The sequence below is a fragment of the Neophocaena asiaeorientalis genome, unplaced genomic scaffold, assembly GCF_003031525.2.
Source record: "Neophocaena asiaeorientalis asiaeorientalis breed wild unplaced genomic scaffold, Neophocaena_asiaeorientalis_V1.1 scaffold110, whole genome shotgun sequence".
In the NCBI taxonomy this organism is placed as follows: Eukaryota; Metazoa; Chordata; class Mammalia; order Artiodactyla; family Phocoenidae; genus Neophocaena; species Neophocaena asiaeorientalis.
This window is the reverse complement of record NW_020175053.1, coordinates 6,615,641-6,634,645: the sequence shown is the minus strand read 5'-3', so window position 1 is coordinate 6,634,645 and position 19,005 is coordinate 6,615,641. Positions and strand designations below refer to the sequence as shown.

The 19,005-nt window shown below is 41.3% G+C and overlaps 1 protein-coding gene and 1 non-coding gene across 7 annotated transcripts in view; one reads left to right on the top strand and one right to left on the bottom strand.

The window, feature by feature from the left end:
• Positions 1–2,380: 2,380 nt before the first annotated feature.
• Positions 2,381–2,452, top strand: TRNAE-UUC (transfer RNA glutamic acid (anticodon UUC)). Its single transcript has one exon. It is a non-coding gene; the product is annotated as a tRNA-Glu (tRNA).
• A 7,747-nt stretch (positions 2,453–10,199) lies between these two features.
• Positions 10,200–19,005, bottom strand: part of HIRA (histone cell cycle regulator) — a 74,057-nt gene continuing 65,251 nt past the window's right edge. For all 6 annotated transcript variants that reach the window (XM_024763719.1, XM_024763720.1, XM_024763722.1 and 3 more), the window contains one exon: positions 10,200–11,061. In XM_024763719.1, the coding sequence (XP_024619487.1) occupies positions 10,945–11,061 (117 nt within the window). In that variant the 3' untranslated portion in view covers positions 10,200–10,944. The remainder of the gene's footprint in view (positions 11,062–19,005) is intronic.

Here is a 19,005-nt window from a genome sequence, read left to right as displayed (position 1 = left end):
TGTGTGGATAATCCCAAGGAATCTACAGAAAAATCCTGGAACTGATAGTGAATTTAGTAAGGTTGCAGGATATAAGATCAATATATAAAAATCAATTATATTTCTATATACCAGCAATGAACATGTGGACACTGAAATTAAAATACAACATATTTGTAATTGCTCCAAAAAAATTCTTTGGTGTAAATCTGACAATACAGGTACAGGACTTGTATGATGAAAACTACACAGTGCTGATGAAAGAAATCAAAGATCTAAATATATGGAGAAACATACCATGTTCATAGGTTGGAAGACTAAACATAGTAAGGATATCAATTTCCCCCAAAATGGCATACAGTTTTAACACAATTACTATGAAAATCCAGGTACTTTTTAAAAGATGCACACAAGCTTATACTACAATTTACATGGAAAGCACAGGCCCTAGAATAGCTACAATAGTTTTGAAAAGGAAAAACAAATTTGGAAAATTACCCAATGTTAAGCCTTTCCATGTAGCTATAGTAATTAAGACAATGTGATATTGACAAAGAGACGGACACATAGATCAAAGTAACAGAGTACAGAACCCAGAAAAAGACCCACACAAATGTCCAATAGGTTTTCAAATATTAATAGACAATTATTGTATAGCAGTTTTAGGTTTACAAAAAAAAAAAAATTGAGTAGTTACCTCAGAACCTTTAGAACTCTCCCTCTACAGAGAGTTCCCATATATCCCAATGCCCTTGTTTTTTTTTTTTTTTTTTTTTGTGGTACACGGGCCTCTCTCACTTTTGTGGCCTCTCCCACTGTGGAGCACAGGCTCCGGACGCGCAGGCTCAGCGGCCATGGCTCACGGGCCCAGCCACTCCACAGAATGTGGGATCTTCCTGGACCGGGGCACGAACCCATGTCCCCTGCACTGGCAGGCAGACTCTCAACCACTGCGCCACCAGGGAAGCCCACCCTTGTTTTTTAACATCTTGCCGTAGTATGGTACTTTTGTTACAATTTATGAACCAATATTAATACATCATCATTAAAGACTAAAGTCTATAGTTTACATTAGGGTTCACTCTTCGTGTTGTACATTCAGTGAATTTTGACAAATGCATAATGTCATGTACCCACCACTATAGTATTGTACAGAACAGCTTCACCACTGTAAAAATCCCCTGTGCTTCACTTATTCATCCATTCCCCTCTGTCCAAACCCCTCCCCCAGACACAGAATCTCTGGCAACCAGTGACATTTTTACTCTCTTTATAGTTTTGTCTTTTATGGAATGTCATTTAATTGGAATCATACAGTATGTAGCCTTTTCAAATTGGCTCAGCAATATCCATTTAAGATCTTCACATCTTTTCATGGCTGTGTAGCTCATTCTCATTTTTCTTTTTCTTTTTTTTTTTTTTTGCGGTACACGTGCCTCTCACTGCTGTGGCCTCTCCCATTGCGGAGCACAGGCTCCGGACGCGCAGGCTCAGCGGCCATGGCTCACGGGCCTAGCTGCTCCGCGGCATGTGGGATCCTCCCGGACCGGGACACGAACCCGTGTCCCCTGCATCGGCAGGCAGACTCTCAACCACTGCGCCACCAGGGAAGCCCTCATTTCTTTTTCTTGATGAACAATATTCCAACACACAGATGTACAAGTTTGCTCATTCACCTACTGAAGGACACCTTGGTTGTTTCAGTCTTTGGCAACTATAAATAAAGCTACTAAAACATTCATGTGTAGGTTTTTGAATGAATATAAGTTTTAAACTCATTTGGGTAAATACCTAGGAGTGCAATTGTTCAATCATATATAAGGCTATGTTTAATTTTGTCAGAAACTACCAGAACTATCTTCCAAAATGGCTGTACCATTTTGCATTCCCACCAGCACTGAATGAGAGTTCCTATTGTTCCACATCCTCACGAGCATTTGGTGGTGTCAGATTTTTGGATTTTAGCCAATTTAATAGGTATATAGTAGTATTTCATTGTTTTTTGAATTTTAGATTCCCTATTGAAATATGATGTTGAGCATCTTTTTACATACTTATAGCCATCTGTATATCTTCTTTGGTGAGGTATCTGTACAGATCTTTGTCCATTTTTTAATTGTGTTGCTTGTCTTCCTATTGCTGAAATTTTAGAGATCTTTAAAGAGTTTGTATATATTGCATTGAAGTCCTTTATCAGATAAATAATTTGCAGATACTTTCTCTGAGACTGAGTCTTGTCTTTTCATTCCTTAAAGGTCTCTTAGAGCAGCATTAAAAAAGTCTAGATCCTTTTTTCTTTTTTTGCATGTGGATGTCCAGTGCTTCCAGCAGCATTTGCTGAAAAGACTATTCTTTCTTCATTGAATTGCCTTTGTCAGATTACTGAAAAATTACAGGGAGTTCCCTGGTGGTCTAGTGGTTAGGACTCAGCACTTTCACTGCTGTGGCCTGGGTTCAATCCCAGGTCGGGGAACTAAGATCCTGCAAACTGTGCAGCAGAGCATGGCCAAAAAAAAAGAAAGGAAAAAATTACACCTGCATCTACTGTATCATGCAATTGTCCTCTTGGGCATTTATCTCAGAAAAACAAAGATTTATATTTATATAAAAACTTTAATAGCAGCTTTAATTGTAATAGCCAAAAACTGGAATCAGCCTGATTGATGTCCTTCAACAGGTGAATGGTTAAATAAACTATGTAGCAAAACCGTGAAATAGTATTCAGTAATAGAAAGGAACGAAGTACTGATACATAAAACAATTTGAATTCATCTTCAATTATCCTGAGTGAAAAAGGCCAATACCAATAGATTACATACAGAATGATTCCTTTTATTTTACATTCCTGAAATGAAAAATTGCAGATGTAGAGAACAGATTAGTGGTTGCTATGAGTTAAGGAGATCATGGGGTGAAAGGGAAGTGGTGTGGCTGTAAAAGAGCAACATGTCTGCACTTAACAACAGACTATATGTTCTTCTCAGGTGTATATGGAACACTTCTGGCATAAGCCATAAAACAAACCTCATTAAATCTAAAGGATAGAAACAATACAAAGTGTGTTTTGACTACAATGGAATAAAGTTACATCCATAACAAAATAAAATTGGGAAATTCACAGATATGTGGAAATTAAACAGCACACTCTAAAAGACCAATGAGTCAAAGAAGAAATCAAAAGAGAAATTAGAAAATAATTTGAGATGAATTAAAACCAGAACACGACATACCAAAACTCGTAGGATCCTCCTAAGGCAGTGCTTAGAGGGAAATTTTATAGCTTTAATCACATAACGTTCCATCTTAAGACACTGGAAAAAGAGGAGTAAACTAAACCTAAGGCAAGCAGAAGAAAGAAAGTAATAAAGATTAGAGCATAAATTTATGAAATAAGGAATAGGGAAGCAATAGAGAAAATAAAGGAAACCAAAAGCTGGTTTTCTGTAAAGATCAATGAAATCGTTGAACATTTAGCTATATTGACCAAGAACACAAGAGAGAAAACTCAGATTATAAGAATCAGAAATGAAAGAGGGGACACTACTAACTTTACAGAAATAAAAAGGATTATAAAGGAATATTATGAACAATTATATGCCAATTAATTGGATAACTTAGATGAACAAATTTCTAGAAAGATGAACTATTCTAACTGATTGAAGTAGAAATAGACAGTACAAATAGACCTGTAAGAAACAGAAAGATAGAATTAGTAATAAAACAACCACCTACAAAAACAGCACTAGCCCATAGGGCTTTACTGCTGAATTCTACCAAACATTAAACAAATCATTACTAATTCTTTACAAATTCTTCAATGAAACAGATGAGGAGGGGATACTTCCCAACTTACTCATTCATTTTGCAACACCCTGACACCAAAACCAGAAAAGACCTCACAAATAAACTGCGAAACTGTCTTATGACTATGGACACAAAAATCCTCAAAAACACAGTGACACATAAACAAATTTTATACCATTACCAGGTGGGATTTATCTTGAACCAAGGATGGTTCAATATACAAAATAAATTAATTAGCATTAGAAGGGAACTTCTTCAATCTGATGAAGGGCATCTATAAGAAAAACAGAATTAGTATAATACTTAATGATGAGAGACTGGATGCTTCCCCCCTAAGATCAGTGACAAAACAAGGATGTCCACTCTTGCCACTTCTATTCAATGTTGTACTAGGTGGAGGGTCTGGCCAGAGCAATTAGGCAAGAAAAAGAAATAAAAGGCATCTAGGTAGGAAAAGAAGTAAAACTATATTCACAGATGTCATGACCTTATATATAGAAAATCCTAAGGATCCCAGTAAAAGTTATTAACACTAATGAATGAATTTAGCAAGGTTGCAGAATACAAGAGTAATATACAGAAATCAATTGTATTTCTATACACTTGTAGTGAACAATCTGAAAGTGAAATTTTAAAAACACTTCCATTTATAATGGCATTAAAAAGAATTACATAGAAAATTTTTATAAAAGAAATGTAAAATTTATATACCAGAAACTATAAAACATTACTGAAAGAAATTAAAGACCTAAATAAATGGTAATCTGTTTGTATTCATCAACTGGAAGATATTTTAAGATGGCCTTCCCCAAACTGATCTACAGATTCATTGTAATCCCGATCAGAATTGCAGCTTTCTTCTTTGCAGAAATTGACAAGCTGATTCTAAAATTAATATGGAAACTCAAAAGGCTCCAGAATAGCAAAAAAATATCTTGAAATAGAACAATTAAGTTGGAGGAGTCACACTTCCTGATCTCAAAACTTACTGTAAAACAACATTAATCAAGACAGTGTGATATTGGCATAAGAAAAGACATATAGATCAATGGAATAGAACTGAGTCCAGAAACACCCCGTGTGTCTATGATCAACTGATTCTCAACATGGGTGGCAAGACCATTCAATGGGGGAAAGAACAAACTTTTCATAAATGATGGGACATTGGATAGCCTCAAACAGAACAGTGAAGTTGGATTCTTACCTCACACCATATACAAGTATTTACTCAAAATGGATCAAAGTTCTGAATGTAAGAGTTTAAACTATAAAACTCTTAGTAGAGGGCTTCCCTGGTGGCACAATGGTTGAGAATCTGCCTGCTAATGCAGCGGACACAGGTTCGAGCCCTGGTCTGGGAGGATCCCACATGCCGCGGAGCAACTAGCCCGTGAGCCACAACTACTGAGCCTGCACGTCTGGAGCCTGTGCTCCGCAACAAAGGAGGCCGTGATAGTGAGAGGCCCGCGCACCGCGATGAAGAGTGGCCCCCGCTTGCCACAACTAGAGAAAGCCCTTGCACAGAAACAAAGACGTAACACAGCAAAAATAAATAAATTAATTAAGAGTTAGGACTTCAACATATTCATTAAAAAAAAAAAAACTCTTAGTAGAAAACATAGGAGTAAATTTGCATGGTCTTGGATTTGGCGATGGTTTCTTAGATGAGACCAGAGAAGCGCAAGCAACAAAAGAAAAATAGATGGACTTCATCAAAACTGAAAACTTCTATGCTTCAAAGACACTATCAAGAAAGTAAATATACAGAATGGGAGGAAATATTTGTAAACCATATATCTGATAAGGAATTTGCATGTAGAATGTATAAAAAACTCCCACAACTCAATAATAAAGACAAATAACCCAATTTAAAAGTTAGCAAAGGATCGGAATAGACATTTCTCCAAATAAGATATTCAAATGGCCAATAAACACATTAAAAAATGCTCAACATGTTTTGTCACTAGAGAAATGCAAATCAAAACCACCCACTCAGGGGGAAGGGTAAGCTGGGACTAGGTGAGAGAGTGGCATTGACATATATACACTACCAAATGTAAAATAGTTAGCTAGTGGGAAGCAGCCACATAGAACAGGGAGATCAGCTGGGTGCTTTGTGACCACCTAGAAGGGTGGGATAGGGAGGGTGGGAGGGAGACGCAAGAGGGAGGGGATATGGGGATATATGTATACGTACAGCTGATTCACCTTGTTATACAGCAGAAAGTAACACAACATTGTAAAGCAATTATACTCCAATAAAGATGTTAAAAAAAAAGAAGAAAAAAAACCCCCCACCCATTCAGATGACTATAATAAAAAAAATCAGACAATAAGAATTGTTGGTGAGGGAATTCCCTGGCGGTCCAGTGATTAGGACTCTATATTTCCACTGCTGGGCACCTGGCTTTGATCCCTGGCTGGGGAGCTAAGATCCCACAAGCCGTGCAGCGTGGCCAAAAAAAAAAAAAAAGAATTGTTGGTGAGAATGTGGAGAAATCAGAATCCTCATACACTGCTGGTATGAATGTAAAATGGTGCAGTCACTTGGAAGGCAGTACAGCAATTCCTCAAACAATTACAGTCACATTATTACCTACTCATTCTACTTCTACATATATATAACCATGAGAAATGAAAACATGTCCACACAACTTGTTCACAGATGTTTAGAGCAGCATTATGCATAATCACCAAAACTGGAAACAACCCACATGTCTATCAGTGGATGACTGGAGAAGCAAAATGAGGTATACCCATACAATTAAATATTATTTGACCATAAAAATGAGTGAAGTACAGATACATGATTGAATCTTGTAAACATTACGCTATAGAAGCCAGTCACAAAATACCACAGTCTATGATTCCATTTGTATGAAATACTGGAATAGGCAAGCCTATAGAGACAGAAAGTAGACTGGTGGTTGCTTAGGGATGGTAGGGATGGGGGTATGGAGCATGATAAAGGGCATGAGGTTTCTTTTTGAGGTGATGAAAATATTCTAATAGTAACTGGTGATGGTTGCACATATGTGTGACTATCCTAAAAACCACTGAATTGTACATTTTAAATAGGTGAGTTACATGTTATGAGAATTTTATCTCAGTAAAGCTGTTTTTTTTTTTAAAGGGAAACATGAGATATCCTTGTGATGAAAAATGTTATGTATCTTTAAAAACAAAACAAAAACAAAAACCTAAGAGTGGAATACCTGGGTCCTCTGATGACTGTACGTTTAACTTTGCAAGGAACTGTCAAACTATTTAAGGTGACTATACTATTGTGCCTTCCTGTTGGCAATACATGAAAGCTCCAATTGCTCCACATCCTCAATACTCAGTATTTTATATATATTCTTAACTTTATGACATTCTAATAGGTATGTGCTGTTATATCACTGTGGTTTTAATTTGCATTTTCTAAATGACTGGTGACATTGAACATCTTTTTTTGTGCTTATTTTAATTGCCATCCATGTATCTGGTGAAGTGTCCTAAGGTTAAAAAAATAAGTTACAAAAGAACAAAAATTAGGGACTTCCCTGGTGGTCCAGCAATTAAGACTCCGTGTTCCCAATGCAGGGGGCCAGGGTTTGATTCCTGGTCAGGGAACTAGATCCTGCATGCTGCAACTAAAAGATCCCACATGCCACAACAAAGATCCTGCACATAGCAACGAAGATCCCATGAGCTGCAACTAAGATCCGGAGCAGCCAAATAAATAAATATTTTTTAAAAATTATATTAAAAAAAAGAAAATTAAATTTCACAAAAATTAAAAGCTTAAATTAACACACAAATAAAATTTAAAGATGAACTGAGAAAATATTTGCCATATATGTGAGAGAACAGGAATAATAGATTTAACATGGAAAGAGACGATGCCTTATCTCTTATCTTATGCCTTATCTTATCTTATGCTTTGCCTTATCTCCTCAGTGTACCTGCTGCAGGTATATACAACCTCCCACAGCATCAGCCTAATGTGTAAAGGGCTCTGACTCCTGTGAGTCAGGCTGAAGCTGGGAGGGGCCTAAGGGGATCAGGTCAGAACTTGGAGAGAGGCAGGGAGATACAGCCCAGGAAAATACACCCAGTGCTCTGCGTGCAAACAAGTTCAGCAGGCAGAGGTAGTGGGAAGGTGTGGAGCATCAGTGGACAGGCGTAGGGAGGTCAGCAGGCATGACATTATGGTAGGGATGAGGGCACAGTGGCACAGAGGTTGCCTGTAGGGACACAAGGGACAGCAGGAAGGGTGGGGTAAATTTTTGGCCGTTATTTATTCAAATATTTTTTCTTATCACCACCTTCTCTCTCCTTTCCTTTGAGGACTTCAGTTACCTGTGTATTAGGCTATCTGACGTTGTCCCATGACTTACTGATGCTCTTTTCTGTTCTTTCCTCCTTTGGATTGTCTGTTTTGGAGCATTTTTATTGCTCTGCCTTCAAGTTCACTTACCTTTTCTGCAATGTCCAATCTGTCATTAATCCTATTCCACACATTTTTCATCTCCATGTTACAGGTTTTCATCTCTAGAAGTTTGATTGCAACTTCCTTGTTACGGTCTTCTATGTCTCCACTTAACTTTTTTGAACATAAGGAATAGTGTTATAATGACCATTTTAATGTCCTTCTCTGCTAATTCTAATATCTGTGTAACTTCTGGGCCAGTTTTGACTGATCAGTAAGATTGCTTATTCTCATTTTGCATTGTGTTCCTGCTTCTTTGTACGCCTGGTGTGGATGCCAGACACTGTAAACTTTACCTTGTTGGATGCTGGGCACCTCTGTATGCTTATAAATTCTCTGGAACTTTGGTTTGCAATGTAATTAATTACTTGGAAACAATTTGATCCTTTTGGGTCTTGCTTTATTTTCTGTTAGATGGATCTGGAGCAGTGCTCTAATTATTCTCCAAAACTGAGGCAAGACTTCCTGAGTAACTCTTCTATCCCAAGCCTGTGAGTTATGAGTTTTTCTAGTCCTGTTGGTAGGAAGAGGCACTATTCCCAGCCCTGGGTGACAACTAGACAATTGTCACCCTAATCCTTTCAGATGGTTCTTTGCCTGGCCTCAGCCATTTCCTCATCACACAAGCACTGATCAGTATGCAGCTGAATATGCAAAGGCACTCCCTCTGCTGAGCTCCAGGGTTCTCTCTCCATGGAGCTCCCTCCTCTCTGGAATTCTGTCCTGAAAACTCTAGCTGCCTTGGTCTTCCTGGGCTCTCAGCTTCATGTCTTCAACTCAAGTATCCTGCTGGGCTCTACCTCAGCTTCCCCTCCCTTTGCTGCAGGCTGGAAACTCTCTCTCCAGGTAGGAAGCTGGGGCAGTCACAGGGCTCATCTTCTTTGCTTTCCATCTCCCAGGGATCACTGTCCTTTGTTTTCTGATATCCAGTGCCTTGAGACCATTGTTTCATGTATTTTGACTGGTTCCTTTGGTTGTTTCAGGCAGAAGGGTCAATTTGGTCCCTGTCAATCCATCTTGGCTGGAACCAGAAGTTTCCAGTCTTTCTGCTGCTTGTCTCCTCCCCTGTCCAAATAGTAGTGTATAAAAACACTTGATTGTCAAAGTTTTATTCACGGGAACATGTGCTCAGTGCCATGACTTTGCCTCTGTGATCCCAGTTGGTCCTCACAACCATGCACGTTTTCTTAACCTCACCTCCCTTTGACAGCTGAAAAGTGAGGCCCACGTTTTTCGTGGTTTGGATCCCAGGCAGGCCTGTCAGTTCCGAGGCTGCGTGCATCCTGGGGCTCCAGAGTTCTCAATGCCTGTGCAGCATCTCTGGCTCATTCCTCAGCGAAAAGCTCACACTTGTAGCCTGGCTTCTGGGTGTCCATGCCCAGATGCAGTGTGTGTGCCGGCTCTGTCGGGCATGCAGGTGTGCCTGGTTCTCATGCAGCCACGTGACTTCTGAGTGAGACAGGCAATGGGATGGCCACCTGGCAGGGAGGTGCCGAGGAGGTCCAGGACCCTGGGGAGAAGGTGCTTGGCCCTCACCAGGCTTGAGGATTCTGATTCTGGCTGTCTCTTCTCCTGTGGGTCAGCATCGGAACCACTTTCTAAGAAAATCCCAGCTTCCAGATAATTCTTCAGAAAACTCAAGTCTGTATTTATGGATTTCCTTACATGATTTCCTTGGTGCCCAGCACAATCAGAGACCCAGAGCACAGCACAGACAGAACCAAGGACCTCTCCACCTGGCTTGGGAGAAGACAGGTACACAGTGGCCAGCCCGCTCGCCCAGCTCAGCCTGAGATGCTGCACGACCAGGAAAGTGACTCCATGCTGTGAAATGACTTTTTGCATGAAGGGGCCGGGGAAGCAGATGACATCAAAGGCGAGGGATTCACAGTGCAGGGGAGGGAGGTGGAAGTTAGAAGGAAAAGGCAGGGGAAGTCAGGACCATTTGGTATCCAATGCGTGTTCATTTATTTTACACTTACAAAAGAAATCGCCCACCCTCTGCCCCATCCCCCCCAAAAGTCTCTTTTTACAAACATTTAAAAATTAAAACTAAATGAAGATAGACAAGTTAATTTCAGTACAATTATTTTTCAATGTAGCTGTCATAATTAGAGTTTAAATTTCCTACAAGTGACCAATGTCCAAGTGACTTATAGGGAAATCCTGATTATTGGCCAAAAGGAAAATTCCATATTACAAGTTAGCAAATTCTAGTACAAAAATAGTCCATGTGTTGGAATAGGCTTTCTTTTTACATAGGTTTCAGGTCCGTCTACTGACTGCATAATATGCTAACGTCTCAGGGTTCTCTCTTTCACAAATGGCTCATTCGTCATAGCTGGAGCAGCATGGCGCCTACAGTAGCAAGGCTAGTGCCCATCTGGGGACCGTGCTGGAGACGGCAGGCCTGGGCTGCCTCACTGGCCCCAGGGCAGTTGGGCAGAGCTCCAGCTCCGCACTGGGGTCCTGGAGGGAGGAACGAGTTGCGGGCAGAGCTGCTCCCCCTGAGGGAGAAACAGGCCCAGGACACAGGGGAAGTGTGCCCAGGGGCTGAGCCGGTACTGGTGCAAAACAGCCCACCTCCTGCCAGTGTCTCCTCATCCTGTAGCCCAGCGAGATAAGAGGCCGACCTGTGTGTCCTCAGTGGCGAGAGTGTGGCCCTGCCCTTGCTGCGGCTGGGCAGGCTACTTGTCCCTCAAGATGTCGAGCTGTTCCTGACACTCGGTGAAGAGGCGCTGGAAGCGGAGGTTCTGCCCGATGACTGGCAGCAGCTCCTTCAGCAGGTCCCTCTTCCGCAGACCCTGAGGATACAGGAGTGACAGCTGAGTGCAACTGACAGTGAGGAGAGCTAGACTGTGGGGGTTTCCCTGGCCCAACAAAGACCCTTGTGCCCATCTGCCCCATGGGCACCCCCTGGAGAAACCATAGATGGATGAGAACAATTTCTCTGTATGCTGGGAGGCCTGGGACAGCTAAAAAGCTGAGCTTGGGCACATGGGGTGGAGTGGCAGGGCCCAGGGAGGGACATAGTTCAAGGGTGGGTACCAGGTAGGTTCTGCTCTTCCGTGTCCCCTAAGTCTGCTGGCACAGTCACCGCTGGCCTCTGATTGCACTGGTTAGTGGCCAGAGTAGCCTGACCTTCCAGAGCAGAATGCAAGTAAGGCTACCAGGGCAGAGGGCCAGGCAGACGGCTATCCTGGAGGGGCCACTCCCTTATGTGGATGTGTTCCAGGGACATGAGGTCAAGGCCAGGAGCTAGGAGGTGCCTGAGTGACAGTGACTGGCCTTGGTTTTACAGTCCTGGAGTCTCTGTCCTCAGCTCTTGCCTATGCCTCCTCCACCCTGGGTGGCACCATGTCTGCCTGGGCCCTCCTGCAACATGCACTGCCATGCAGGGTCTCCACCACACAGACCCTTGAGGAGCACGGCTGCTGCAAAGGGAAAACCACCAACTGACAGCACTGACCACTGGAAGAGAAGGGCCAATATGTTAAAACAAGTGTGGTAACAAGATGATGAATTATAGAAAAGAACCAAGTGTAGATACCAAGTTTGAGCAACACAGTGGTTGAAGGAGGTGGGATTAGCAGGAGATTGGACACTGCTGAAGACCAAGTCAGAGTGAGGTCAGATAGAGGAGCAGCCCACACTCAGCAGGGAGGCAGGCAGAGGGGAAACTGTAAGAGGAGAAACTGTACCATTGCCTACAAAGGCAGGTGAGCGCAGCAGGTAGGCCCAATATCCACATAATGGATCCCACAGGAGACAGAGAAAGAAGAGAGAAGGAAATATTTAAAGAAATAATATGGGTATATTTCACATAATTAAACAACGAATGGCCTTAGGTTGAAAGGCTCCACTGAGTGCTGATCAAGTAATATATGGGAAAACTGATAACCAGACACATTAGAATGAAATATACAGAATTTTCAGATATAAAAGACAGAAAATTTCTGAAAATTTCGAAAGTACAAGAACATATTACCTACAAAGGAAGATATACCAAGATTCACAATAAAGTGGTTTTTTTTTTGGCTGTGCTGCGTGGCCAAAAAAAAAAAAAAGATGGCAACTCATGACCAAGTAGGGTTTATCCTGGAAATCAAGGAGAATTTAATATTAGAAAACTTAGAACTGGAAAATAGGAAATAAAAAGATTATTTGAGATGACTTCATTGTTTAAACCACATAGAAAATGCAAAACAATTAATGGACAAATTAATAAAAATAATAGAAATGTGTAGAAAGATGGCTGGTGATTAATATACCAAAGTCAAATGCATATGTACAGCAGCAATGAATAATCAGAAAACATAAAACAACTTATCACTTAGAATACTCACAATTATAAAATATCTAAGAATAATTCTAAAAATGATGCGTATGGCCTATGTGCTGAAAATTAAAAAACCTTACTGGAAGGCATTAAAGAAAACCTAAATGAATGGAGAATACTGATGGGAACAGTAGCATAGTATAGATATCAGGATGGAGGCTGCAAAAGGCAGTGGTGAGCACTGTGGCGTGTGAAAGCAGCAGGGGAACTGCAGACTCTTGGGAACCTGGGGTCAAGAGATACAGGTAGAATACGACAGAATGTCTAAGGTTGTGGGAAGAAGCAGGAGTGAAACTTTTAGGGAAATTAAAAAATTTAAAAGCAGTCTTGTATAGCATAAGTGGAAATACAGCACATGTTGAAAATGGATTAAACTCCTTAATCAAAAAATGGATAAAAGAACAGGATCCAAATATATGCTGCTTACAAGGAACTCACTTAGATCTAAAGGAGGATATACACAGGTTGAAAGTGAAAGAATCAAAAAGATATCCCATGTAAATAATAAGCAAAATAGAAAAGAGATGGCTATAATAATAACAGACAAAATAGACTTTATGTCAAAAATTGTTATAAGACACAGGACACTGTATAATGATAAAAGGGTCAACTGACCAAGAAGATGTAACAGTTATAAACATATACCCACCAAACATCAGAGTTCCTAAACACATGGTGCCAACATTATCTGAACTGAAAGGAGAAATAAGACAGTCCTACAATTTGCAGAAGACTTCGATATCCTATTTTCAATAATGGATAGAACAACCAGACAGAAGATCAATAAGAAACAGAGGACCTGAAAAGCAGTATAGACCAACTGGACCTAAAGCACACATATGCAGAACACTCCACACAACAAGAGCAGAATATACATTTTTCTCAAGTGCATGTGTAACACTCACCAGGACAGACCAAAACAAGTCTCAATAAGCTTAAAAAGACTGAATCATAAAAGTATCTTTTCCAATCACAATGGAATGAAACTAGAAATCAACAGCAGAAGAAAAACTGGAACACACAAATATGTGGAAATTAACACACTGTTAAACAATCAATGATTCAAAGAAGAAATTACAAGGGAAATTTAAAAATATCTAGGGACAAATGAAAATGAAAACACAACATACTGGAATGCAGCAAAAGCACTGGCTAGAGAGAAATTTATAGCTATAAGAATCTACAAAGAAAGATTCACAAATCAAATCAATAACAGAACACTGCATTTAACAAAACTAGAAAAATAAAAGCAAACTAAACCCAACAAGCAGAAGAAAATCACACATATCAGAAAATAAGTAAAATGGAGAACAGAAAAACTATAGAGAAAATAATAAAACCAAAAATGAATTCCTTGAAAAGATCATCAAAATTGACAAGCATTTAGCTTACATGGACTAAGAAAAACAGAAGACTCAAATAATGAAAATCAGAAGTGAAATAGGGACATTGCAACTGATGCCACAAAAATAAAAGGAGTATAAATAAGAGAATACTATGAACAACTGTACACCAACAAATCGGATGACCTAGATAAAATGGACAATTTCCTAGAAATACACAGCTTACCAAGACTGAATCATGAAGAAATAGCAAATGTGAACAGACCTATAAGTAACAAGGAGACTGAATCAGTAATCAAAAACCTCCCAACAAAGAAAAGCCCAGGACTGACCAGATGGCTTCACTGGTGAATTTTACCAAAAATTTAAAGAAGAATGAACAACAATCCTCCACATACTCTTTCAAAAAACTGAAGAGAAGAGAACATGTTTAGATTCATTGTATGAGACCAGCATTATCCTGACGTGAAAGCCAGACAAAGACACTACAAGGAAAGAAAATAGTCCAATGTCCTTTGTGAACACTGAGGAGTCCTGAACAAAATACTAGTGCAGTGGTCCCCAACCTTTTTGGCACCAGGGACCGGTTTCATGGAAGACAATTTTTCCACGGGCTGGGGGTTGGAGGTGGGAGATGGTTCAGGCGGTAGTGCGAGCAATGGTTCAGGAAGTAATGCGAGTGATGGGGGGATGTTTCAGGAAGTAATGTGAGCGATGCGGAGCAGCAGATGAAGCTTCACTCGCTTGCCCGCCACTCATCTCCTGCTGTGCGACCTGGTTCTTAACAGGCTGCAGACTGGTACCGGTACTGGTACTAGCGAACAGAATTTAACAGCAAATGGAAAGGGTTATATACCATGACTAAGTGTGATTTACTCCTGGAATGCAAGGGTGGTTTAAGAAACTAAAATCAATCAATGTAATACACCACATTAATAGAATGAAGAAAAAAAAATCCCACAAGATCATCTCAATTGATGCAGAAAAAGCATTTGACAAAATTCAACACTCCTTCACTACTAAAAACTGGTAATAGAAGGAAACTATCTCAGTAAAATTAAGGCCATATATGAAAAGCCCACAGCTAGCATCATACTCAGTGTTAAAAGACTTAAAGCTTTTGCTCTAAGGTCAGGAACAAGGCAAGGATGCCCCACTTTCACTTCTATTCAACATAATACTAAAAAGTCCTAGCCAGAACAATGAGGCAAGAAAACGAAATAAAAGACACCCAAATTTGAAAGGAAGAAGTAAACTTATTTGTTTGCAGACAACATAATCTTATATGTAGAAAACCCTAAAGATTCCGCAAAAAAACCCGTTAGAACTAATAAATGAATACAGCAAGTGTGCAGAATATGAAATCAACACACAAAAATTAGCTGCGTTTTTATATACTGACAACCAACAATCTGGAAAAGAAATTAAGAAAACAATTCCATTTGCAATAAGCTCCAAAAGAACAAAATACTTAGGAATACACTTAACCAAGGAGGTGAAAGACTAGTATACTGAAAACTACAAAATGTTGCTGAAGGAAATTAAAGAAGATATAAATAAATGGAAAGACATCCCATGTTCATGGACTGGAAGACTTATTAATATGGTTAAGATGTCAATAATACCAAAAGCAATCTATAGATTTAATGCACTCCCTATCAATATCCTACCGGCATTTTTCACAGAAATAGAAAAATCCATCCTACAATTCTTATGGAATCCCAAGGGACCCCAAATAGCCATATGAATCTTGAAAAAGATGATGTGCAGTCTCATACTTCCTGATTTCAAAACTTATTTCAAAACTACTGTACCTTTTAATTTTTGAAGTATGTGGCTACATTATCATTCAAAATAAATTTAAAATAAAAAAACCTGAAAAGCGCTATTTAAAAAAATGAAAGGGAATGAAATAAACTGCTATAAGCAAAGCAAAACATTCTGTCTGCCTGTGGCACCAGGGGCAAACTACCAGACAGAGGATGTGCCCTCTGGCTGGAAGGCTGGTGTGGCTGGTATCAATACCAATAACCACCAGTACCACCTCCCAGCCTGGGCTCTCAGAAATGGATGGTGCTGTGTTTCAGTCACCAGCCTGGACACAGCTCATCACCACTTCTCAGGTCAGTGTCACAGGTCCTACAATGAAGACCCTGGCAGACGGAGGCTTCCCAAGAGCAGGGTCCGGCTGGGGATTCAGAGGCCGGCAGCCACGCACGCACCTGAAGGACGGCTGCTTAGTGCCCAGCCCCCTGCTTACTGTCTCCCTCCTGTACACACTGAGCCGTGATCTTTGAGGGAAAGAGACCTGGATTGTGGGGGTCCCCTGAGATGCGCTGGCAGCTCATATCACAAAGTTTCCCAAAATATAAAGAATTCCTACAAACCAAAAAGAAAAACAAATGACACCAACATATTTCAACAGGAAATACAAGTGGCTCTTAAATCTAGAGTCAGCATTGCTCGTTGGCAGCACGCTCCATCCCCAGCTCCATTTCCCAGCCATCCTGAGGACCAGCTTCATTTGAATGGCCAATTCTCACCATGAGAGTGTTCACAAAGAAACTCAACAAGAAGGCAGAGGGCTCATACTCAATTCACCCCCTCTGCTCCCCATATCAAGATGAAGAGACAGTAAGGAGCTCAATATCAAAAAAACAAACAACCCAATTAAAAAATGGGCAGAAGGGCTTCCCTGGTGGCACAGTGGTTAAGAATCCGCCTGCCAATGCAGGGGACACGGGTTCGAGCCCTGGTCCGGGAAGATCCTACATGCTGAGGAGCAACTAAGCCCGTGTGCCACAACTACGGAGCCTATGTGCTACAATTACTGAAGCCCATGTGCCTACAGCCTGTGCTCTGTAATGAGAGAAGTCACTACACTGAGAAGCCTGCACACTGCAACAAAGAGTAGCCCCCGATGACCGCAACTACAGAAAGCCCGTGTGCAGCAATGAAGACCCAATGCAGCCAAAAATAAAATACATTAAAAAAAAAAAATGGACGGAAGACCTAAATAGACATTTCACCAGAGAAGACATACAGATGGCCAAGAGGCACATGAAAAGGTGCTCAACATCACTTAATTATTAGTGAAATGCAAATCAAAACTACAATGAGGTATCACCTCAATGCCAGTCAGAATGGCCATTATCAAAAAATCTAGAAACAATAAATGCTGGAAAGGGTATGGTGAAAAGGGAACCCTCCTGCACCATTGGTGGGAATGTAAATTGATACAGCTACTATGGAGAACAGTATGGAGGTTCCTTAAAAAACTAAACATAGAACTTCCATATGACCCCGCAATCCCACTAGTGGGCACATACCCTGAGAAAACCATAATTCAAAAAGAGACATGTACCACAATGTTCCTTGCAGCACTATTTACAATAGCCAGGACATGGAAGCAACCTAAATGCCCACTGACAGATGAATGGATAAAGAAGATGTGGCACATATATACAATGGAATATTACTCAGCCATAAAAAGAAATGAAATTGAGTTATTTGTAGTGAGGTGGATGGACCTAGAGTCTGTCCTACAGAGTGAAGTAAGTCAGAAAGAGATAAACAAATACCGTACGCTAACACATATATATGGAATCTAAAAAAAAAAAAAATGGTACTGATGAACGTAGTGACAGGGCAGGAATAAAGATGCAGACATAGAGAATGGACTTGAGGACACAGGGTGGGGAGGGGAAGCTGGGGCGAAGTGAGACTAGCATCGACATATACACACTACCAAGTGTAAAACAGATAGCTAGTGGGAAGCAGTGGCATAGCACAGGGAGATCAGTTTGGTGCTTTGTGACCACCTAGAGGGATGGGATCGGGAGGGTGGGAGGGAGGCTCAAGAGGGAGGGGATATGGGGATATGTGTATACATATAGCTGATTCACTTTGTTGTACAACACAAACTAACACAGTATTGTGAAGCAATTATACTCCAATAAAGATGTATTAAAAAAAAAAAGGCATAAATTCAGAAGAGCGCTGAGGCCAGAAGGGGATGTGGCAGACAGCAGGAGTTGGCTCTGTCCAGACCTGCTCCAAGACTTCCCTGCCATACTCTTCACAGCTTGCCTTCCTGGCCTCCCTCCCAGTGGGGGTGCCCAAGTGGTCTGCCCCCTGCTGTGAGGCATGGGCTGGCTTTCCTTTTAAGAGGGTGGATGCTACTGGTACTGGCTTCCTTCTGTCTTCCTTCCTTCAATTGGACATGAAAGCCATCTTATGACATGAGGGAGAGGCCAACAGAATCACAGAGATACAGACCTCCACTTAACTCCAAAGGACTTGTTTTGGAGGACAGAATAAAACTACTTCAGCCACCACTAGACAGGGTATCATTTACCTGCAGTTGAAAGCATTTGTCATGGATATTGGGACCCCGAGCAGACCAGTGGTTTTAGGCAGTTGGCGGAGGTAAAAAGCAGGTAGCATTGCACTGATGGTGCTCCTGGGAAGGGAGCCACAGGCTCTCCTGGACAAAGCTTGGGGTCAGCAAGAACAGCAGGAAGGAGGGGGAGAGGAGGGTGCATGGCTGGTAACCGGTGGCCTGCCTGTGCTCCCTGCCCCACCTTGGCCTAGAGTGCCCACCTTCAGGCTGATACAGAGAACCTCTAGAGCTCTGGCTAACGTCTTGGGCTCAGGCCCCCAGAGTGGCAGTTGGGCACAGAGTGAGGCCCCACAACCCGGCCAAGGGTAGGGCTTTGTCAGACACGTGCTCCTCCACCCCGTAAGCAGATGGCCTGTCAGGCTTCCCCAGAGGTGAGGTGTGCTGGGAAACAGCTCGACTACTGCAGGTAATTGCGAACACCCTTCCTGTTGAGGACAGGGGACAAAACTGGTTAAGCAGAAGCAGAACTCCAGGAGCTAATGTGCTGGGGTGAAGGACTGAGCCGGGGTGGGGGAAGGCAGGAATTCAGAGGGATACCTTGGCCTTGGGAACATGTACTGATCAGGAAGAGGCTGAGTGGGCTTCTGTCAGAGTTGAGAGCCCGGGGGACCAAAGCAGGGGCCTAAGGCCCATGAAAAGTGGGGGTCCCTGGTAAACCACCTCT